A 24,875-nucleotide genomic window follows, 5' to 3' on the forward strand; every position below is an offset into this window, starting at 1 on the left:
TAACTGCTTGTAGTCCCCCCCATCAGGGGTGGGGCCATTCAACCTCCCACACCCCCCTCTCCCAGTTGGCCCCGCCCCAATGAACTGCCACTCTGATTGGGGGTGGGGCTAGCCAACCAACCTTCCTCGTCCCCTCCCTCCTGCTGGCCCAGCCTGATCAGCCCCCATTGGGCAGGCCAGCCAGACCCCACCTATGCATAAATTCGTGTACTGGGCCTTTAGTAGATTTTTTATAAATAAATTTTATTAATTTTTTTACAGAAAGGAAGGGAGAAGGATAGAGAGTTAGAAACATTGATGAGAGAGAAACATGGATCAACTGACTCCTGCACACCTCCTACTGGGGATGTGCCCGCATCCAAGATACATGCCCCTGACCGGAATCGAACCAGGGACCTTTCAGATCCTGGTGCCAGGATGGTGGGCATGGCCTGAGGTTCCCCAGCCCAGGCCGGGGTGGGGAGGATGCTTAGAGGTCCTCCATCAAACCCTGCTAGGTGGGGGGCATGGCCTGAGGTCCCCTATCAAGCCCTGGGGGTCACAGCCTCAGGTTCCCCGGCCCAGCACTGGGAGAGGGGGCAGCACTTCAGGTCCCCTGTCAAGCCCCTAAGGCAATGGGGCGCAGCCTCAGGTCCCCCATTAAGCACTGCTAGGCGGGGGCATGCTAGGCAGGGGCACGGCCTGAGTTCCCCCAACCCAGCATTGGGGGGTGCACTTTGAGGTCTCCCATCAAGCACGGCTGGGTGGAGGGCACGGCCTGAAGTCCACTGTCAAGCCCAGCCAGGCAGGGAGGTGCAGTCTCAGGTCCCTTGGCCCAGTGCTGAGGTGGGAGGTGTGGCCTGAGGTCCCCTGTCATGCCCCACCTAGTGGGGGGCATAGCCTGAGGTCCCCTGGCCTGGCTCTGAGGCAGGGGGAGCAGCCTGAGGTCCCCTAACCCAGCACCAGGACTAGAAGCACACCTTGAGGTCCCCCATCAAGCCCTGCCAGGTGGGGGAGGTGCAGCCTCAGGTCCCCCATCAAGCCTCGCTGGTCAGGGACACAGCCTGAGTTCCCCCAACCTAGCACAGGGGGTGTACCTTGAGGTCCCCTGTCAAGCCCCACTGGGGTGAGGGAGGGTGTAGCCTCAGGTCCCAGCTGATTGCTTGTTAAGCCTCCTTATGGGAACTTGGTCTCAGCTGTGGGTGCAGCCATCTTTGTGATGGAGTGATGATCAATTAGCATATTCCCTCTTTATAAGATATCCAAGTTCCTAACAAAAGGCTGCCCCAATCTTTTTGTTTGTGCTAAACCATACAGTAATCCTCCTTTTCTGTAGCTTCACTCTCCCTGGTTTCAGTTACCCATGGTCAACCACAGCCCAAAAATATGAAATGGAAAATTCCAGAAATAAAAAATTCATAAGTTTTAAGTTACTGGCCATTCTGAGAAGTGTGAAGAAATCTTATACCTCCCACCCCATCCCACCAGAGAAATGAATCATATCTTTGTTCAGTGTATTATACTGTATAGCAACTGGCCTGTTAATCACTTAGTAGCCATCTCAGTTATCAGATTCGTTATATTTTGAGAGAAAGAGACCACATTCACAGAAATTGTTCTATTTCATTATTATTATTGCTAATCTCTTTCTGTGCCTAGTTTATAAATTAAACTTTATCATAGGTATGTATAAAAACATACTAGCAGGGGGCAAAAATAGGTTTAGTTGTAAGTAAAACAATTTATTCTTATATTATTATTAACTATTGTATTATTTTCCATATGAACAATTGTAAACCTACTTTTGCCCAACCTTGTACATGGGGTTCAGTCCTATCTGTGGTTCCAGGAATCCACTGGTGTCTTGGAACACATCCCATGAGATGGCGGAACTACTATTTAACACTAAATGCAAACACTGTTCTAGAACCTGAATGACGGTCACACAATCCCTTATCCAAAGCTCTTGGGGGTTACACTATTAATGAAATTTTAAATAACGTGTCTAATAACCTCCAAGACCAATTTTTTCTAGAATGACAAATGTAAGAAACTAAAAATGCCACTGAATTATTGAATGCTCAGGCAGGCTAAGGGATATTACTGAATTGATAGTATTGTTTTAAAAATATGGATTATGGTTCTGTCACTGTCAAATCCATCTACATCACTAATTTTATAATATAGACTAGGTAATATGAGGACTAAGAAATATTTAAAATAGGTCAGTACAAGCCCAGCATGGTGAGCAATCACCCCATACACGAGTTGGTTGAGTATCGTCCCATACACCAAAACAGTTGTGGGTTTGATTCCCATTCAGGGCACATAGCTAGGTTGCAGGTTTGATCCCCAGTTGGGACCCATATGAGAGGTCAGTCGATTGATGTTTCTCTCAAACTTCTATGTTCTTCTCTTTATCTCCCATCCTCTCTCTCAAATTAATGGAAAATAACCTCAGGTGAACATTAAATAGCCAAAACCGGTTTGGCTCAGTGAATAGAGCATCGGCCTGCGGACTGAAAGGTCCCAGGTTCAATTCCAGTCAAGAGCATGTACCTTGGTTTCGGACACATCCCCAGTGGAGGGTGTGCAGGAGGCAGCTAATCGATGTTTCTCTCTCATCGATGTTTCTGACTCTCTCTCTTCTTTCCTCTCTGTAAAAAATCAATAAAAAATTTTTTTATTAAAAATAAATAAATAAATAGTTGGCACAGTCCATTACCATTGCAAGAAAACCTCCTTAGTATATAAAAACTATTCAGACAAATAAGTAACAGAATCTTTGTATATTAAGGATAACAGGTTACATTGACAAGTTAAAACTAATTTCTCTCTTCTAATCTAGAACGATAGCAAGCAATAATTTTTTATCAAATAACTAGAGGCCCAGTGCTTGAAATTTGTGCACGGGGGGGGGGGGGGGGAGAAGGGGGCCTCAGTCTGGCCTGAATCCTCTCCAATCTGGGGTCCCTCTCGTAATCCAGATCCAACAGCTCCTAAGTACTCGCCTGCCTGCCTGATCCTCCTAACTGCTCTCCCCTGCTGTCTGATCCCCCTGTCTATCTGCACTCCCCTCCTAGCCTGATCCCCCAACTGCCTATTTGCTCTCCCCTCCTGGCCTAAACCCCCTAACTGCTCATCTGCTCTTCCTTCCTCTCCGTCCCTTCAGACTCCAACACAGGAGTGCTGAGCGCTCTCTGCTGAGGCCCCGCCCCCATCCTAATGTCCACCAGCTTTGGTGTGCATGCAGCCTGTTCAACGGTCATGACTAGGGTCATATTAGCGTATTACCTCTTTATAGATATAGATAGATAGATAGATAGATAGATAGATAGATAGATAGGATTAAATATCTTTTTTTTTAAATTGATTTCAGAGAGGAAGGAGAGGGAGAAAGAGATAGAAACATCAATGATGAAAATCGTTGATCAGCTGCCTCCTGCATGCCCTCCACTGGAGATCAAGCCTGCAACCCAGGCATGTGCCTGACTGGGAATCGAACCATGACCTCCTGGTTCATAAGTCAACACTCAACCACTGAGCCACGCCGGCTGGGCAAATCTATCTATAATGTACACTCCTCCTTCAATATAGCTTATCTTTGAGGTTCTGCTAAATTTTATTAATAGTTGCCATAACAACCTGAGTAAACCTTTATTGCTTCAGACATCTGTAGCTATTTTTAAATGTAACAGCTGGATCTGTCCAGCTATCTTTCTTTTATAAGACACTTAGGCAGTTTTCATTTTTTCTGAATAAGCTTGAGAAAAATGTCAGGGGCCATTAAAAGTAAAACTATAAACATATAGAATAAATCAGAAAATGGAAAATTACTGCATTTTCATTGGAGTATTTTCTGAAGAAATATGTTAACACAAAGCTTTCTAAATTGTCAACCATTTTCTGAATTGAAATATACTTAGATAAGTTAAATTATTTTCTTCTCTCTGTAATTAAGAAATGCAAACACAAATAAGTCAACACTAACATTTACATAAAACGTTTATCAGCAGTTAAGACAACATAAATGAATTTAGAGAAACAGCATAACTGAATCCTTTTTCTTTTCAAAATGATTGTAATGGATCCATTAAAATGACTAATAATAATTAGGCTGGAGAAATGTCTATATTCACTGATATGAATTTTTTAGTACACATGATTTAAAAATAAAAGGTTTATACTGTAGCATGTAGCAGCTGATTAGGAGCATCTTAGAGAGGATCTGTGGCCATGTTAGAGTTTCAGAAAGTGTTAGCTAATAGATCACTGAGATTAAGACTACTATAGTTAGGACAGCCTATGTTTTTACCCACACACAAAAAGTTTTAGATTATGTATAAATAAATTTATTGATTATCATTATATAAATGTTTAGCCTGGATTGAGATTTTCATATATATGTGTTCATCTCCTTTTAACCCCCTTTCCCTAGCAATAATTCAAGTTTTAAAAGCATATATACAGGGATGGACAAAAGTAGGTTATAGTTGTGAATATTCAAAAGTTAATTCTTGTATTATTATTTATTATAATTATTGTATTTTCCACTCGAACAACTGTAAATCTACTTTTGCCAACTCCTGTAATATTTTGTATATCAATATATTTGGGAATAGTCTATTAATTTGTATGAAAGTCATTATTTCACACCTTGTATACATTTAATCTAATATATAATAAAATTTCTAATAATTGCCTTATAGTAATTAAATAATGTATAAAAGACTATTTCCTTTCCTAAGGTAGTGGTCGGGAAACATTAGTCAACAGAGCCAAATACCAACAGTTACGACGATTGAAATTTCTTTTGAAAGCTGAAAACTGACTTCTGTGCATGGGCCACGAAATTTCAATCGCACTGTATGTGCGCTCCCACACATGGTATTTTGTGGAAGAGCCACACTCAAGGGGCCAAAGAGTCTCATGTGGCTCGCGAGTCTCAGTTTGCTAACCACTGTCCTAAGGAAAAAAGTTAAGAACCAAACAACTGGCAATCCAAATAGCAGTGGCAATATTATTTCCAAATTTCAAAGAATTGTCTATAGATGCATGAAAACCATTCTCCTATACTCATTACTATTGTATTTTGATATAAAGCATATCCAATTATTAAATTAGGTCTTTTTCCTTTTACCTAATTTTTCGAAGAATAGCATCATCACAACCCTAAGAAACCATTCATGTGCCTGGAATTTCAAGTAAGCCTGCCTTTTATACAAGTACCCACATGATTATTTTCCCATTACTTTTATATTTCCTTTCCTGCCCATTCCAAATTCCTTGAACAATTTATCAGAAATGCTTACATGACAGGAATATGCCCATTTCAGCTTCTCTTCAAATGGATACAATTTTGCTTGTGTAACAAAAATGAGGATAAAAATTTACTTTTATATTTTGCATTTACAGTTTAAAAAGTGCTCACATAAAACTATATAATCTGATGGACATATAATGCTTTGACATGAGAGGTATTATTGTCAACTTGAAAAACAGGAAAAAAAATTGGGCTAGAAAGGTTTACTGTAGGTCAAACAAGAAGAGCAATAATAATCAGAACTCAGCTCTCCTGACAAACCCTTTCCACAACACACTGCTCCCTCACTATTTTGTAAGTGACAAGGAGGAAAAAGTGGGGCAAGTGACTTTGGCAGCCTGCAGTTGCTACAGACCCTGAACAACACAATCAATTACAATCTACATTCCCCAACAGCAAGTCCTGGCAGTATGGCACATCTGTCTGATATCATAGCTTTCATTATCAACCACAGGCTTAAATTCATGCTTGCTAGAATTATAAATTCCCCACCACCACCTCCCGAAAAAGAAAAAGAAAAAGAAAAAAAAAGCACATCTTATTCCATAAAAGAAGCATGGATTAGATGCAAATTTCTGCATTTCTTAGTCAGGGCTAATTAGTGTTTAAAATATGAATTATCTTAATTCAACGAGCAAGTTTACAAATGCCTATGGACTACACCTTTGGGAATATGAACACACTCTATTTTTAGGAACCACTTAAACCTAGTATAAAGCCAGGTCAGAAATGGGATATAAACTGCCTCCATCTTTGATATTCTTCCAACCAGATAACATTAACAAACATCTATAAATTGTTCTAACCATAATTATCAGTTAAACCCATAATAAAATCAGAAAGAGGCTCATAGTCTCTCTTCATTTGAAGACAGAGATTTAGGATTATCTTTCCAAAAATATTATATTTTTCAACTGTACTTTTAAATAACTAACACTGCTGCTCATGTTTTATAATGCCTGCTCCTATTTACATATTTATCTCATTCAGCACCATGTTTCAGCGCCTTCCATTTTTCTGCTGTTGTTACTCACCTCCATTATTATACTAGAAGCTTGGTGCACGAATTTGTGCATGGGTGGGGTCCTTCGGGGTGGTCTGTGGGGATCAGGCCGAAACCAGTAGTCCAATACTGCCTGCTGCTCCTGCCTGCCGCTCCCACTCATGGCGGCTCCGCTGCACCTGCTACGGCCTTGCGCCCAGACAGTCCTGATTGGGAGAGGCTCAGATGCTCACCAGCCGTGAGCCCTGCATCTGGCGCCCATCCCAAGCGGGTAAGGGGATGGCCAGGATGTGTTCAGCCCTCTGGGAAGGCAGGGGGACACTTTTGCTGACCCAGGATCCGGATTCATCCTGTTGACATTTGCACCAGTTGTCAGGAGCCACTTGGTGGCCGCTTTATATCATTTCTTCCTTACAGAGTGTCTAAGGAGAAGCGGCCACAGTGCCCGAGGCTGATTTCCAGAGGCCTGCAGCTCCAGTCTATTGGTGCATGGCCCGTTCTATGGAGACTGGACCTGCAGGACCACTGACAGAGTGAGTGGCTGCCACAGGGAGTGAGTGGGCCACTGGGATGGATAGGTGAGCTGAGTGGCACTTCCGCTGTGGGAGCACACTGGCCACTAGCGGGCAGCTCCTGCAGTGAGCATCTGCCCCCTGGTGGTCAGTGTGCATCATAGCGATTGGTTGACCAGCCGTTAAGTCATTGGGTCGCTTAGGCTTTTATGTATCAATATATAGATAGAACTTTCTTTCCGTTATTCTTCAATAAGCTTAATCTCTTCTTGGGCTGTCTTTGTCTTCTGCTTGCCAGCTTCCTTCCTGACACTCTGCCACCTCAATGCCCACTTAAAGCCTTGCCTTCTTCAACAACTTATGCTTTAAAATTATCTTACTTTTCCCTTGATCTCCTTTCAAAATCTCATTACCTTGATGCATCTCAGTTATTAGAAAAGCTAGTTGATTAAACTAGTTCATACTAAAAGGTGCATAACTCAAGAGCTGGTGTCATTTCAGAGAGAATGGGAGAGAATTTGGGAAACAATTTTCACCTCAACCCCTTCCTTACTTCTAGAAACAAATAATAAAGTTAGTAAACTCAGCCCAGGTGGTGTGGCTCAGTGATTGAGCACTAACTTATGAACCAGGAGGTCATGATTCAATTCCAGTCAAGGCACATGCCCAGGTTGTGTTGTGGGCTCCACTGGGGGCGGGGGTGAGGGGGGAAGAGGAAGCAGGGAAAGAGGGGTTTGGAGGAGGCAGCCAATCAATGATTCTTTCTCATCATTGACTTTTTTCCTTTCTTTTCCTCTCCCTTCCTCTCTGAAATCAATAATATATATGAAAATTAGTAAGCCCAGGAAAATCCTTTCACCAATCTATCCACTCATAAAAATAAGTTCCTTTCATTACTGAAGAGAACTTCAGTACTATTCTAATTTCATCACTTCTGCTAGTTTCTTGAAGGCCTCATGCTTGCTCTTCCATGGAGGGATTCCATTTCTATTACACTGGGAAAGTATCTACCCTAAGCTAAGTTCAATCAAACATCTAAAGCATGTATATCTAAATAAAAATGTGTGCTTATTCTGGTCTCTCAGTGGCATCCACTGAAAAGGGAGGATGAATGTAGAAATCTTTTAATTAAAATCAAACAGCTTCTTCTTTTTGGTTTTGCTTCGTAGTTACAGCATCAGCCCATGCACTGGAGGGTTCAATTCCCAATCAAGGGCACGTATCTGAGTTGCAGGTTAAATCCTGGCCTCAGGGATGAGGCAACCTACTGATGTGTCTCTTTCACATCAATGTTTCTCACTCTCTCTATCCCTCTCTGTCTTTCTCCCTTCAACTCTCTCTAAAAATAATGGGAAAAAATATCTTCAAGTGAGGATTAACAATAAGAGAAAATCCATATTCTCCCCATCCCATCTGGATATCTCCAAAACATGTGCTTCTTCTCAATTATTTATTTCAGAGAAGAAATAGGCAGAAGGGTAGTTTTTATTTTCCTACTGAGAATTCTGAAATTAAGGGCAAAGAATTAAGCAATTTACCCGAGAATTCAATGGTAATAACTTTAAAAGGGAAGACGGGAAAGTGTATGTACTTCATTCATTGAGCATCCAACATATACTACTACCAAGCTAGGATATTTCTGTGCTATAAGAACTGACAGCTTATGTAGTTTGTTACTTAAAACAACCTGTGTCATATAACTGCAACAGTTCAAGGGTGTACCATTCATATCCTGGTCTATGTTGGTGGCAAGCAAAAAGGCCCAACACCTATTTTGTAAGTAAACTTTTATTAGAATATAACCATACCGATTCATTTGCATATTACCTATGGCTATTTTTGTGCCTCCTCCCTAAGTGTCTATCAAAATCTCTTAGATATTATAAATATATAATGAATTGTACTCCCTGACATTGTACACCTAGCTCTGCTCTATGTTCCAATCTGTTGCTTATCACACCAAGCTAGGTTGCCTCCAGATCATCTGTCCATGCTCAAAGACAAGAGGAAAGCTATAAAACTCTTGTAAATAAAACATGCGTGAGACTTTCCACTTTTATAATGTTCAGTATGATGTTCAATACTTTAAATGTGAACTCCTCTCTATAATTCAGTAATTTTTCTTGAAAAGATTAATGATTGCATCAGGTTTACCAATAGAACTTATTTCCTCATTTAATCTTTAAACCAAATTGTTCATACTCAAATCCTTTCACAATAAACACAATGTTCCAACTAAGAATTTGGCGGCAGAATGTGTTCACAAATGAGCAACCCCTACTATCCTGGCAAGAATTATAGGATTAGCTAAATACAGTAGTCTCTTATATCTATTTTCACTGAAATAAGGAACAATTTGTATATATTAAAAAGCAAGTGGCCCAGAAGGACATCTTAGGATTTTTCCACAACTATATTAGTCCCCCAAGTCAACTTAAACTGATCTTTTCTCCACCATGTGCACAATTTTTCTGTGATAAAGAAATACCAAGGTATGAGGTTTTCAAGAGAAAGAAGCTAAAAAAAAAATCCTATTATACAAACTAGCCAAGACAAAACTAATTTTGAATAAGATAGAGATTTATATGGGCCTGGTTTGACAAAAAAAGGATTGAGATACATAAAAAAAATAGAAGTCTCTGCCATTAAAGAGCTGGGTTGCCCTCGCCTATTTGGCTCAGTGGATAGAGCACATGTGTCAAACACAAGGCCCGCGGGCCAAATCCGTCCCGCCAGGCCTTGCAATGTGGCCCGCACCGCGCTGTCATCACTGCACTCCGCTGCGTTTCCATCACAATGACAGTTTATGACTGTTCAGTAAACCATTCGGCCCGCGATTTAGGCTGGATTTTAGATTTTGGCCCCTTCTCTGATTGAGTTCGACACCCCTAGGATAGAGCATCAGCTTGCGAACTGAAGGGTCCCAGGTTCGGTTCCTATCAGGGGCACATGCCCAGGTTATAGGTTTGATCCCCAGTAGGGGATGTGCAGGAGGCAGCTGATCAGTGGTTCTCTCTCATCATTGATATTTCTCTCTCTCTCTCCCTCTGAAATTAATAAAAATAATTTTTTTAATTTTTAAAAAAAGCTTGGGTTTTCTTTGGAGGAAAAAAGATAAACACAAGAAATAACTTGAGAATAATAATGAACATTATATCTTATAGGCAGTAATTAAAAATATTCTCTGCCCTCCCTTGCCAGCCCAATCGCTATATCACAAATTATCGATATTATGACTACTTCCCTAAAAAAAACTATGCAACATGATTTGGTCCTTAAGATTGAAATTGGCCGAAACTGGTTTGGCTCAGTGGATAGAGCGTCAGTCTGCAGACTCAAGGATCCCAGGTTCGATTCCGGTCAAGGGCATGTACATTGGTTGCAGGCACATCTCCGGTGGGGGATGTGCAGGAGGCAACTGGTCGATGTATCTCTCTCATCGATGTTTCTAGCTCTCTATCCTTCTCCCTTCCTCTCTGTGAAAAATCAATAAAATATATATATATTTTTTAAAAGATTGAAATTGAAGGGAGGAAGGAGGATATTATTTTTCATTTATCATAAATTGTATTCTACTTGCTTCTGAAAGGATCTGAGGAGCCCTGAAGAGTAAATCTGTGCCATTTATGGTTAAAAACAAAATATATCCCCTCATACAAGGTAGAAAAATAATTAAATTACCTGAGATGAGCAGATTACATTTGGACTAAAAATGTGAAACTTCGCAATCTCCTACCATTTTCTTACAACATAATGTAAAACTAATATTAATAACATAACAAAGATACATAAATAGTATCTGTGAATGAAAATCAAGGAAAGGCTTTATGCAGTTTGATGTGCTGAAAGGTTGCAAAAATAGAAACCTGGAATAAGAGTTTGTATAAAGAACTGGTATTTCTATAGTTGTGCTTGAAAGAAAACTGTGTTATCTCTGAATGCAACAGAAGCCATTTTTTTTTCAGACTACCAGCACTTGAAAATTACTGTTTCTTAAAAATCATTCTATTCTTATTATTGTGATTTTCCTCTTCATATTTCAGATTATAAAAATTATTATGAGCTGTAGATCATTATTTCAAATAATAAACACATTTGATAATTCTACAATTGAAATAGCTACTAACAGCTAAACACTATCAAATATATATTATATAGAACTTAGATATCTTGAACAGAAATGCTATTGTGTATATTCTCCCCCAAATACTAAAATTTATATCTTTAAGATCTCAGGGAATTTTTATTTCTATTTGAGTATTAAAGACTTCTAATTCATTTCCCATTTTCATTTTTATTGCAGCATTTGTTCATTGAGTGAAATAATTTCTATAGTGGTTATGTATGCTCCCTAAATAAACCCTTTGAAATGTCAAACACTGTAAAAATGGGAGTAATATAAAATGAATAGTTCATGGTCCCCAAGAATAACAAATTAGTTATTCTTGAAGAAAAGTCAGAGAAAAGTCAGTTTTTAGATTCTCATTGTTTAAAAACTATTTGGGGCCAATAATAATGCATTTATATACTGAATACAAAAGTCATGTGTATTCAAAGAACTTCCACACAAAATAGCTAATCTAATCTTGTGTACTACTATAAAAATCTTGTCATTTAACTGTTAAGTATTCAATCTGAGAGCCAGTGGAGTTTTGGAGTCACACAGTTCTGTATACCATTTTAGCCATTTATCAGTTTAATGTCCAAATAAAAATATTAACGGACACAGTGTTTGAACAGGTTCAAGCCTCGGACTAATGAGAGGGCACGGGCCTCCGATGGCTACGTGCAAGTCCCAGCTTGGAACGCAGAGCCCTCACAGAACAATTACAGCCAACAGCTATAATTGTAAGCTTGAACCTATGGTCCAAACACGTGGCGCCACGTGCCTGAGTGATGTGGGCTTGATAGAGTTCAGGTGCATGTAATTGGGTAGATTGGAAACTCACGAGAACGTTGTAACCACGCCCTTACTTTGCCTCATGGCATCTGGCTATAAAATAGACGGCTTACAGGCTGTGGTGCTGTCACTAGCTATCCATCAGAGAGGACTGCATCCCACCCAGATCCAGCTTTCATTCTCTTGTCTGTCTTTTCTCAATCTTTCACTGCCCCCACTCAGGTTCATCCTTGGCTGTGCTAGTGTGGCATAATTAATTGTACAACTTTGGGCAAGTTGTCAAATTTTTCTGATCCATGAATCCCATATCTAATACAATTTGTGGGAAAATTAAATACAACTACACACACAAAGTATTTGGCACTTTGCCTGACTCAATCAGAAGTATCAGCTGCTATTGTTATATTAAATGAGCCAACAACAAACATAACACACACACTCCAGAATTTCCCAAATCAAAATTATATAAGTAGTCTTTAGTTTTAAATGTTTAGAAGAAACACTTCCAGAAATTAACCTAAGAAAATTATTCAACAGAAGACTAATAGCATAATTATGCACAAAGATCAGATTATATATAGCCTATAGATGGAAAATTAGGCAACAAAAATAATAATTTGGAAATCTATATAGAGATATGGAAATTGTGTATCATATATTCAATATTAAGTGAAAAGACAAAATATAATTAGTACATTATGATTGCAACTATAAAATTTATGATAAAGACATTTACATTTTAATACTTTATCAATGATTTATTAATACTGGCTGATTTTTCCTAAATATGGTCACACAAACTTTTAAAACTTATACCTACTGGCAAAATACTGCAAAAAACAAAATTTTCCAATAATAAAGACATAACCAAATTGTAGAATACTCATAAAAAGAACAGTACTTTTCCTATAGTCCACCTTCACTTTTTGGAACCCTTTCTTGTAAGAGTTAAAATCTCTCTTTGATTTTCCATTCTGAGTTTCTAATTTTAGTTTCCTAATTATAAGAAACTAGAGGCCTGGTGCACAAAATTCGTGCATGGGTAGGGTCCCTAGGCCTGGTCAGCGATCAGGGCCGATCTATGGGGCAACTGGCAGGCAGGGCAATTGGACACCTGCTTTGGCTGGTGGTCTGGCACTGCCCACTAGCCAGCCCAAATCGGGGGCACCTCCTATGTTGAGCATCTGCTCTCTGGTGGTCAGTGCACATCATAGTGACCAGTCATTCCATAGATCAGTCGTTCTACTGGTCGCTCAATTTGCATATTTAGGGTTTTATTATATAGGATACTGGTAGAATTCAATTAAACCTTTTAAACAGGTTTTGAATGGACAGATTGTTTTCTTAAAAAGGAATAGAATTTAAATATATTTTTCTTAATATCAGAGAGGAAGAAAGAGGGAGAAAGAGATTGAAATATCAATGATGAGAGAGAATCATTGATCAGCTGCCTCCTGCATGCCCCACACTGGGGATCGAGCACACAACCCAGGCATGTGCCCTGACTGAGAATAGAACTGAGAACTCCTGGTTCATAGATAGAAACTCAACCACTGAGACATACCAGCCAGGAAAAGGGACAGATTTTTAAACACTACCAACATATTAAAACATAGCCTAAGGTAGTTATCTTCAGGATTTATTTATTGAAACAAAGCAATTAATGATACCTAAAGTAACCAATTTATAGAATTAAAAATGAGGAAATAACACACATCAACAAATATTTTATTCATGTGTGCCACAGAAACAATAAAAAATGCACTTTTTATAGAGAAGAATTTTAGTAACCTTTATCAGAAAGAATGTATATTACTAAACATCTTTCAAACATAATTTTTAAATCATTAGTATGGAAATTTATCTAGCTTTTTTACTTCATAAAAATCTGTGTTCCAATAACTTCAGAAATTAAAATTACTAAACTTTCACTTGATTCAATCCGTGCTGAAGATGTGAATATTTGCCTCTATACACTTTTTTATTTTATTTTATTTATTTATTTTTAAATATGGAATGCTTCACGAATTTGCATGTCATCCTTGCGCAGGGGCCATGCTAATCTTCTCTGTATCGTTCCAATTTTAGTATATGTGCTGCCGAAGCAAGCACACTTTATTTTTACCACAAATGATTATCTACTGCAATCGTAACAAAAATGGCACACTAAAACAATCTTTAGACATTCAACTCATATTAATTAAAGAAACCGGGATATTACTATAAATAATCTTTGAAAGTTTTAGTACTTTTACTAAATTTATCCTCTGAAAGATAAAGTGGATCTGATACAGAGAAACATGCTTATCCTTTCATAAATCTTTAGGAAGTAAATAGGACTTTATAGTTTAAATGAGAACACTTTAGGCAGATTAGCATCAGGTAGCATTGACGAGAGAAATAATCAGGGAAAAAGAGAGAAAGTTTTAACAACTAAAAGCCAAATAAGACAAATTAGAAGGCAGAAGAAAAAGTATAAGGTTCTTCAGTTTCCTGATTATGTGGTATTTTGTTTAACATTAGTGACATTGTTATGACTTGTAGTTTAAAAAATCTCAGTATCTTTCCAGAGATGCTGTGAATACTAAGTCTAAAGTACACAATACTGAATGAATAAATGAATGAATGACCTTTGGGGTACTTCTCTGGTCTTTCTTACATGTTTACCTTCATTTATTCAGAGAAATAACAGTGAATCAGACAAGTCTCAAATGGTCTATGTTCTGTCATTACCATAACTTTGCACATGATAGTCTCTCTGTTAGAATCATTTTCAGCTCCCTCCTTCTCTTGGCTAATTCCTGTTTAGTCTTCTAAATTCAATTTTAAGTATCACCTTCCAGGATCCAACAGCCTACATTGGCACATCTCCCTCAGTGTCCCCATAAAATCCTCTGCATAGCTGTGTACTCTTATCAGTACGCATATAGAGGCAGTTAAGATAAGCTTCAGAGTCAGACACATCTGAATTCAAATAATAATTCTAACACTTACTGTGTGACCTTGGATGCTGCTACACATTAAGATCTTGATCTTAAAACAGAAAATGACAGCATTTTGCTTAGAATACCACCTCATACATAACAGATTTAATAGTAACTTTTATTATACTTGCATTATACTGTACTTGCAGGTTAACTTCTGACTTTTCCTCTAAACCACACACTTCTTTTTTTTTTTCTTTTTCTTTTTTTAATATATTTTATTGATTTTTTTCAAAGAGGAAGAGAGAGTGATAGAAACATCAATGAGAGAGAATCATAGATCAGCTGCCTCTTGCACAACCCCTATTGGGGATGTGCCCGCAACCAAGGTTCATGCCCTTGACCGGAATCGAACCCAGGACCTTTTAGTCCATAGGCCAACGCTATATCCACTGAGCCAAACCGGTTTCGGCTAAACCACACACTTCTTGAGGAAAGGAACAAGTATTTTATTTCTGTGTAAGCGACATGGTAGGCACTTAATAATTTTTTGATGACTAAATAAATATTACTCCCATTATAATAAAATTAATTTGCCACTTGAAATACTTTCTGTAAGGAGATTGAAAACAAGTGACTAAAAAAAGTAAACTTCAATAATGTCATTTTCAAAAATTGAAACTGTCTTTATTCTAATTAGTTTTAGGATTTACTGTTAATTATTCATGTTATGAAATAGCAAATGATCTAATATCTTACTTCAACACAACTGATCACATCTGCCTCAGGAACTGAATACCTATAATTTTTTCACAGTATATATTAACACAAAATTACCAAGTCATACATAAGGCTATCTTTATTTAAACAATCTCTTAGAAAAGTTATAGTAAAATAAACAACTCTTTAAAACTGAGGAAAATTTTTTGCCGAGACTGGTTTGGCTCAATGGATAGAGTGTCGGCTTGGGGACTGAAAGGGCCTGGGTTCGATTCCGGTCAAGGCATGTACCTTAGTTGCGGGCATATCCCCAGTAGGGGGTGTGCAAGAGGCAGCTGGTCGATGACTCTCTCTCTCATCGGTTTCTAGTTCTCTATCTCTCTCCCTTTCTCTCTGTACAAAATCAATAAAATATATTTTAAAAAATAAATAAATAAAAAATAAATAAAACAGGAAAATTTTAAACATAGCAAAACTTAATTAAAATCTTTTATGCTCCTTATGGAAATGAGAAGAAATTGTTTCATGGTCTGGTAATTTTGACTTATATAAGAATATAAAAATATACTAGTTTAATTAGTTGACTTGAGTAAGAGTACTGGTAAGTCCTCTTTCTGAGATAATGTTTTCATTTTATATTTGGTCTTTAATATATTTTAATCTTCAAATTATTTTTACAAATCTGCACTATTAGCTGACATAATACTTGTCCTTTTTCTCCTCCTCTCCTTGATAGTCAAGGATAGTTTTACTTTAGTATTACATGTTGAACATAAACTGAATATTTTAACATATAAAATGGAATTCTGTCTCTGAAGTACATTTACTTTGAGCCATTTTTAAATTCATCATTCAAAGAAATAAGAATTTTACAATAATAATGATTCCAAACTATATTATTGAATATGAACCCAATGGTGGGAAACTGTATACAATGACACTTGTTGAATACAAATGATCACTGCTTTGTGTTAATTTATATAACCCACTGATCATTATAACCAGTATGTATTTTACTGGCTTCTAAAAAAACCTCATATTGGATACATGACATTAATATAGACTCCAAAGTAGCTCAGCAAAAATATTTATTCTCTTTTAACTTTTAAAAATGAAAAAGGAGGAGAAACCAAGATGGCAACCTAGGTAAGTACCTAAACTGCCACCTTGCACAACAATTTCAAAACAACAACTAAAAGACAGAACGAACATCATCCAAAACCACAGGAAAGCTGGCTGAGTGGGAAAATCTACAACTAGAAAGAAAGAGAGAGGCTCACGGATCAGGGAAGCTGCAAAGCACTGAAGTAGGGAGACGCTCACGTGCAGAGAGGAAGGGCGACCGAGTGCCTGGCTGGCAGGAGGGGAAAGAAAGCCCCTGGCTGCAATGAACCCCAGTTACAACTGCACTAAACCGCAACCCCGTCCAAAACCCCGTGGACCCAGGCTCGTATGGATGGAGTCTGGACTGTAGAGAAAGGCATCCAGAGACTCAGAGACTGGGAGACTCGGGGGAGCCGGGAGCCGCAGTGGGCAGAGTCTACAGTCATGTGAGTGTGTGCGCAGAGAGGTCTGACTGTGGAGGTTGCTGGGCCTCTCCATAGTGGAAAGAGTCAGAAGCTCCAGACTACAGAGACCCAACTCAATTCCGGGTGAGCTCCTAGGGCACCCACACTCTTGCAGGGGGAACCTGGACTGCCAGGTGAAAACTCAGGGGAGCCGTGGAAGGCAGAGGTCTGAGGCACGCACAAAGGCAGGACTGACTGGAAGCTAAGACTGTCAGCTCAGCCCTGAGACTCTGCCCCATCCAAGTTGAGCACAGAGGCTTTTGCAATTTTGCAAGTCTGATCCTAGAAGAGTGTCTCCAATACAGAAGGTATCCAGTACAGGAGTAGACACAGCTGATACTCACATCCAACTGGCCTGGAGGTCAATTCTTCCCAACAGCAATCAAGGCTTAACTACAACAAAGCTGAGCACACAGTCGATAAAGGGGTGAACCAAGAGTGTCTTCCTCAGGTAACTGAGGAGGCTGACCCCCCAGGCCATATAGGACACCAAACACACAAAGCCATCTTACCAACTCAGAGAAGCAGCAAAAATGCCAAGACAAGGAAATAGATCTCAAATGAAAGAAATGGAAGAGAACAAAAGACTGGATATAGAGTTCAAAACCATGGTTATAGGTTTTTCAAGAATTTTCTAGAAAAGGCCGATAAATTTAATGAGACCCTTGAGGATATGAAAAAGGACCAACTAGAAATTAAACATACACTGACTGAAATAAAAAATATACAAGAAACCCAACAGCAGACTAAAGGAATGCAAGAATCAAGTCAAAGATTTGGAATACAAAGAGGCAAAGGACTCTCCTCTGGAGAAGCAAGAAGAGAAGAGAATCCAGAAAGTTGAAGATAGTGTAAGGAGCCTCTGGGACAACTTCAAGTGTACCAACATCAGAATTATGGGGGTGCCAGAAGAATAGAGAGTGCAAGATACTGAAAACCTATTTGAAGAAATAATGTCAGAAAACTTCCCCCACCTGGTGAAAGAAATAGATTTACAAGTCCAGGAAGCGCACAGAACCCCAAACAAAAGGAATCCAAAGAGGACCACACCAAGACACATCATAATTAAAATGCCAAGGACAAAAGACAGAGAGAATCTTACAAGCAGCAAGAGAAAAACAGTTACCTATAAGGGAGCACCCATACGACTATCAGCTGATTTCTCAACAGAAACTATGCAGGCCAGGAGGAAGTGGCAACAAATATTTGAAGTGATGAATAGCAAGAACCTACAAACAAGATTACTCTACCCAGCAAAGTTATTATTCAGAATTGAAGGTCAGCTAAAGAGCTTCACAGATAAGAAACAGCTAAAGGAGTTCATTACCACCAAACCAGTATTATATGAAATGCTGAAAGGTATTCTTTAAGAAGAGGAAGAAGAAGAAAAAAGATAAAAATTATGATGAACGAATACATATATATCAACAAGTGAGTCTAAAAATCAAGTGAATTAAAAATCTGAAGAACAGAATAAACTGAATATAATAGAATCAGGGGCAAAGAAAGAGAGTGGATTGATAATTATCAGGGTGAAAGGGATGTGGAGGGTGCAGGAAGAGACTGGATTAAAATCGTACACCTATGGATGAGGACCTTTATTTTTTTCTTCAGAGAACCTTAGCAGCTACTTATTGTATACTTCTAAAATATTGATAAGAAAAAAACACTAGTGATTTAAGAAACTGGCATTAAACACTGTTAATTTCTTCTTACACCAATCCCAACTATCAAATTAGTGAATATATAGTTCAGGTAACCTCACTTAAGAACTTAAGCATACATTTGACGAGCTAGATAATTTTTATTTTATTTTTTTTAATTATTAAATTATTATCTGTGTACATATCTTACCATTCCCCTCCTCCCATACATACCCTCCCAAGCTTGATAATTTTTAAAATATATTAAGAATTCCCAAAATAAATAGAGTAGGTGGGTATTTGAGAAAATACTTAGAAAAACAATCTTCACCTTCCCCAATAGGCAATTCCAACATATTCCTAATCAGAGTTATTTAAGAATATTTCTTGGGAAATTTGAGAACCCAACATTGCAAATATGTCAGGGAGTTTTTCTATTTATTTGTTGTTCCACTTAATTATGCATTCACCAGTTGATTTTTGTATGTGCCCTGACCAGGGATCAAACCCACAACCTTGGCATATTGAGAAGTTTTGTATTGAGAACTGTTGAAATTATTTGTACATAATCTGTCATTTCTGAATCTGAATCCATAGTTTTCTCATATGTAAAATAAAGTGCTTGGGCAGAAAATGATCTACCCCTACCATGTCTTCCAATATTGATTTTTGTAACTAAGTGATATGACTTATTTTATAAATAAAATAAAAACAAAGCATTAAAAGTATTTCTAAGTTCTGTGGGGTTCTTTTTTAGTTTTTGGTTTATCTGTTAAAATTTTTAAAGTTAATTTGCATAAGCAAACCAGCCATTTTATATATGAATAAAAACAGGTAATGGCCTTAAATGATGAAATTTGACTTAAAGCAAAGTAATATCTTCCAACTTTAATTTTGGTAGTATTACTTCAAATTCACTTTATTCTTCATTACATAGCCATTGGATCTTTTAAATACTTTTTCTAGTTTACACGTTTATCGAAACTAATCTCACTGCCCTTCAAAATGGAAAAACATACATCTACTTGTCATCATCTTTATACAGATTTCATTCTTTTTTTTTAAATACATTTTTATTGATTTTCAGAGAGGAAGGGATAGGGAAAGAGAGACAGAAACATCAATGATGAGAATCATTGACCGGCCCTTGACGGAAATTGAATGCAACCTGGGACCCTTCAAAGACCCAGGTGGACTGAGCCAATGGGTGTAGAGCAGATTTCATTCCTTTAAAAGCCTTGAATGACAAATGTTTATAGTTATTCTTAACTAATGACTCTCTTTTTAATGGAACTTCCCTGTTTCTCTCTTTAAGTTCTGCAACAGCATTTGCAAAGGTAAAAACTGTCCAAATAGCATTAGTCTGATTCTGAGGTAAATTCTTCCACTTTATTAAACATTTCATTTTGTTTGTAAAAAGAAGCTTTAAGTGTTTTTATAGTGTTAAAAAAAAAAAAGTGACATTTCGGAAGCCCTTTCAATGGCAAATTACAAACACTAGGACAACTCTAAAATGTTAATACTGTTTGTCATTCCACATGGATGGTGGCATTACACACCACTTTTTTTTTTAATTCGCCAAGAAACATTACTACTTTGGTAATCGGAGAGTATTTCAAATTTTAAATTTAAATCTCTTATAAAGTGTGGAACATCAACACAGTCCATTTCTACAGCAATAAGTTAAATGTTTCTTACCTAATGCTAACCTTCAGCTTTAAGAGGAAAATTTTGATCAGCTATCTGATAGGTTGAATGAAGACAAAAACATTTACTTTCCAGGCCCTTCTCTTAATTGAAGCCTTTGAGAGGATCCAAGACGTGAGTGTGAATTTAATTGCAGTGAATCTTGCAGTAGAAAACTTTTTTGGGGGGCCAAAGTTTTACACCTTTCATTACAACAACCAGCAGAACGGCAAAACACTCCCAGGCTTACCAATGTTCCCAGAAACTTGTTAGTATTCTCCTGTCATTTTATTTCAGAACAATTCCATTTAGAAAGAGACGCGATGGCAAACCGTTTCTATTTCAAGCCCCTAAAACCCAGAACTGGGATGAAAGGCAAAGCCTTGACCTTTCTATTTTCGACTTGCATCTGTGTGTAGCTAAGCCATCTGCTTTCTCTCCCCGACCCCATCTACTTAATGGGCTGAAAATGCTGCATCTAATGGCAATTTCGTCAAGCCAGCCTTGACTTGTCCACTTGAACGAATGAGGGCTTGTCTCTCACCTGAAGGCTCAGCTTGTAAAATGCTGCTTACCCTTCACCTCCCAATTCCTCCCCACGTCCCTCAATCACGACTTTATCATACGTCTTTACACTGGGATAACCAGACTCCAGTGTATGAAGGCATCTAAAGAAACTCTTCACTTCCAACTCGAATCTCTCTCCGGTGGCCACGGGCCGGCATGATCCCTGTCGGTGCGGTTACGCAGGAGGCACCGCTCATCAGCCGCCAAACAAGGCGCTCAGACCGGGGGAGACAGACAGACCCGGGCGGGGGGGGGAGTCCTGGGAGGAGGGGACCTGGGAGGACGGAGCTCCCAGGACCTTCCGAGGCGCGAAGGGGAGAGGGTCTGTGAAGCGGACCCAGAAGTGGGAGGTGGAGGTGACCTGGGGGGAAGGGCCCGGCCCGGCGGGAGGGCGCGGGGGCCGGGGCGGGCGTGGGCAGCCCGCAGCCGCCCGTCCGCCCGCCGGAGCCGGAGCCGCGGGGGCGCTTTCGGCGACGCCAGGCGCGGGGGTGGGGGATGAGGAGCGGGGAAGAGAGCAGTTGGAGGGGCGCCGCGGCGGGGACAGCGAGCGGGCCCACCCCCGGCCGAGCCCCGCTACTTAACTATTTGTAGAGCTGCTGCAGGCACAGGTCCAGGCTTTCGCCCTCCACCTCCTCGCGGGTGATGCGCTCCGACAGCGGCCGTGGGAGCGGGGGCAGCGGCGGCAGCTGGGGCTGCGGCGGCGGCGGCGGCACGGCCGACTGCCCCGGGGTGGCCGCTGCCTCCTCCTCGCCCTCCGCCGCCGCCGCCTCGTCCTCCACCGCCTCCTCCTCCTCCGGCTCCGGCTCGGGGTCGTGGTCCTGCTCCTGCTCCCCCTCCTCCGTCGCGGCGACCGCGGCCGCCTCCTCCCCGGGCTCCTCACTCGAAGCCTCCTCGGCCGCCTCAGCCGCTACCAGTTCGGACTCGGACTCGGGCTCCGGCTCGGGCTCGGGCTCGGGCTCCGACTCGAGTTCGGGTTCGGGCTCCGGCTCCGGCTCCGGCTCGCCGCCGCCGCAGGGTCCGCGAAACTCGCCCAGGAACAGCTCCAGGAAGCGCCGGTAAGTTTTCTCCTCAGGACCGCAGCCGGCCATCGCTGCTCTCGCCCCGGCGCCCAGCGGGAAGTGGGTGGGAGGAAGCCCAGGAAGGGGAGGGGGCGGCCCTCGAGCCTCGGCTTCCACAAGGGCGGCGGGCGGCCGCACCGGCACGAGCGAGCGATCAGCACCGGCTGCCTGGAGAGGGCTCCGCAGGCGTGCGCGCCGCCGAGTGCCGACGTGCGCGGCGGGCGCGGGGGCGGGGCGCGCCGCTCCTCGGATCTGGAGGGAAAGTTGGCGGCGGGCACGCGCTCGGGGTCCCGCGGAGGCCCATCCTCGAGAGCTCAGCCCACGCTGCCTAGAGACTGTCGCCATGGCAACCGGCTCTAATTAATTCCAAGGTCCCTCCCCGTCGAGTTCCCAAAGTCCAACGGACACTTGACTCGCGCCGTCTCTCCAACTCTGAGTATCTTTATCGTACCGATACCCTAGCCTAGCCTGAAGGGGATAAAGTGAACCAAGGCATCTCCAAGTCTGTGGGTTCCCACTTTGATTGGATTCCTTATCTGTTCCTGCCTTGCCTTGGTGTCTTTCTCTGTTGAAAGATGCTGCTACCTTATGAGTACTTTGTGGATGACATTAATATAGGATAGGTTTTCGTCCCTTTAATCCTCTCAATAATGCCTCAAGGTAGAAGACACCACCATTATAGATGAAACTGAGCAGTAAAGACATTGTGACTTTGCTCAAGGTCACATGCAGTGATGCAACAAGGAGCAAATCCAGTTCTTTCCACTGCAAAGACATTAGTGTTCCAGCTTACCCTTCTTTAGTCTCTGCATAATATATACTATACATTATTACATAATATGTATTTTCCCCCATTTTGTTTGCTTTTCTTCCTCATCTCCCCAATCTTTCTTTTAGATTGAAACTGAAACTTTAAATGATTCAAATTTTCTTACCAAATTATACACAAACCTATTATTTTAAGCCTTACTGAGTGAGGGTTTGGGAAAGGGAGAGGCTGTATAGATGATAGCAGCCTTTCTGCATACTGCTATGTCCATGTAACATGTAATTCAGCAAACATATCCTTTCTCTACTTTGAAAAATATGTTCACCTCTATATCTAAAAAACAAACAAATATATTCGTAAATTATCTGCCCATCCTCTAGGTTTCTAGGTTTCAGTTGGATTGAAGGTTAAATATGCTATTTAGCCGAAACCGGTTTGGCTCAGTGGTAGAGCGTCGGTCTGCGGACTGAAAGGTCCCAGGTTCGATTCTGGTCTAGGGCATGTACATTGGTTGCGGGCACATCCCCGGTAGGGGGTGTGCAAGAGGCAGCCGGTCGAAGTTTCTCTCTCATTGACGTTTCTAGCTCTCTATCCCTCTCCTCCTCTCTGTAAAAAATCAACAAAATATATTTTTAAAAAAGAAATATGCCATTTATAGTCAATTAAATGGCAGAAGGAGTCTCCCTACCAATTTATAATATATATATATATTATTGATTTTTTTAGAGAGGAAGAAAGAGAGAATTAGAAACATCAATGAGAATCATGGATCAGCTGCCTCTTGCACACCCCCTTCTGGGGATATGCCCTCAACCAAGGTACATGCCCTTGACCAGAATTGAATCCGGGACCTTTCAGTCCATAGGACAATGCTCTATCCACTGAGCCAAACCGGTTTTGGCTCCCTACCAATTTTTTAAACGTAATACTGTATTCTAAATCTCTGACCTGATACTGTTATTTTAAGATTAAGTGGGTTGTGCTCACTAATGTACATATGGCATCACATAAAATACATACTCTCTCCCAGCTGGAGATTAAATAATACATGGTGGAAAGTGTATAGTAAGTAATGCACATGAGTCCTCTATAACTATTTATTTTTGTCTCATAGGTAAATATAAAGACCCAATAAATAAGTCTGTTTCCAGACAAGTTCAATGTATTTATATGTGATTTGTTTAAAACATCACCAGTGTACAGCAACTTCTCTATGAGATGCCAAGAAGTCTTTAAACTCATTTGTCTTTATTTTTAATCCACCTGTTCTATTTCCATTTCAGAACGTCTAGAAAAGACTGACAAAATTTTTAAGACTGCAAACTTAAATGTGCACAATTTTACATTCCAACAACTAGTTAGTATCTCAGAATCTGACATAATGACATTGAGTTCAAGAGTACATAGCTTTCGACTGTAACAATTCACATGAAGCTACACCTTCCTATTTGGTAATGTGGTTTCCTTTGTCATCTAGGTGACATTCATTTGTGACATTAATTTATGACTCAGCCCACATATCAAAGGGAAGTGTTATATGTTGGGGAAACATTACTACTAAAAGAAAAAGCCCACGCCGCTATATTACAATAAATGAGAGGTGTGTTTGCGTATATTAATAAAGATATTACTTCACAAAAGATCAATCTTAGTGCATCCATTTGACAGGGTAGCTTTGCCAGAAGGTTGCTGACAACAGTGCTGGGATCTCAGAGCAGCTGTGTAGGATGATTCTGCCTTTGTCAAAGAATCTTTTTAGTCATTATTTTGCATTGCTTTACTTTCTTTTTTAGTTCCTCGCCTCTTATACTTCCCTCATTCCCTTTCTTACTATTAAAACATTGAGCTATGAAAAGCATGTTATCAAAGGTATTTCAATTTTGAGAATTTTTTCTCATAAGAATTGTTCCCTCTCCAAGCTGTAGCTCTTTTGAGAAAATGTACAGTGTCCTTTTATGGATACTTATGTTAATGGTGATATAAGTTTAAAAGGAATTGTGCTTGACAGTTCTTATCATATGACCCAGCAATTCTTCTCCCAGATATTTATCCACAAGAAGTGAAAATATGTCCACCAAACATATACATATCACAAAAAAGTGTATGTAATGTTCACAATAGTTTTAATAGCTAATTCATTAATAGCTCAAACTTGGAAATAATCAAGATATCCATCAATAGGTGAATGGATAAGTAGGTTATGACATATCATACAATGGAATA

General features: G+C 40.0%; 1 protein-coding gene and 1 non-coding gene across 3 annotated transcripts in view; both read right to left on the reverse strand.

Moving 5' to 3' along the window:
- The window catches only part of PPM1E (protein phosphatase, Mg2+/Mn2+ dependent 1E), an 80,053-nt gene extending 57,963 nt beyond the window's left edge, over positions 1 to 22,090 (reverse strand). For both annotated transcript variants that reach the window (XM_036454277.2, XM_036454276.2), the window contains exon 1: positions 21,408 to 22,090. In XM_036454277.2, coding sequence (XP_036310170.1) covers positions 21,408 to 21,913 — 506 coding nt within the window. In that variant the 5' untranslated portion in view covers positions 21,914 to 22,090. The remainder of the gene's footprint in view (positions 1 to 21,407) is intronic.
- Positions 13,723 to 13,829, reverse strand: LOC118728133. The gene has a single exon (XR_004990801.1). It is a non-coding gene; the product is annotated as a U6 spliceosomal RNA (small nuclear RNA).
- Positions 22,091 to 24,875: the final 2,785 nt, after the last annotated feature.

The sequence above is a fragment of the Pipistrellus kuhlii genome, unplaced genomic scaffold (assembly GCF_014108245.1).
Source record: "Pipistrellus kuhlii isolate mPipKuh1 unplaced genomic scaffold, mPipKuh1.p scaffold_m20_p_28, whole genome shotgun sequence".
NCBI classification, from domain to species: domain Eukaryota; kingdom Metazoa; phylum Chordata; class Mammalia; order Chiroptera; family Vespertilionidae; genus Pipistrellus; species Pipistrellus kuhlii.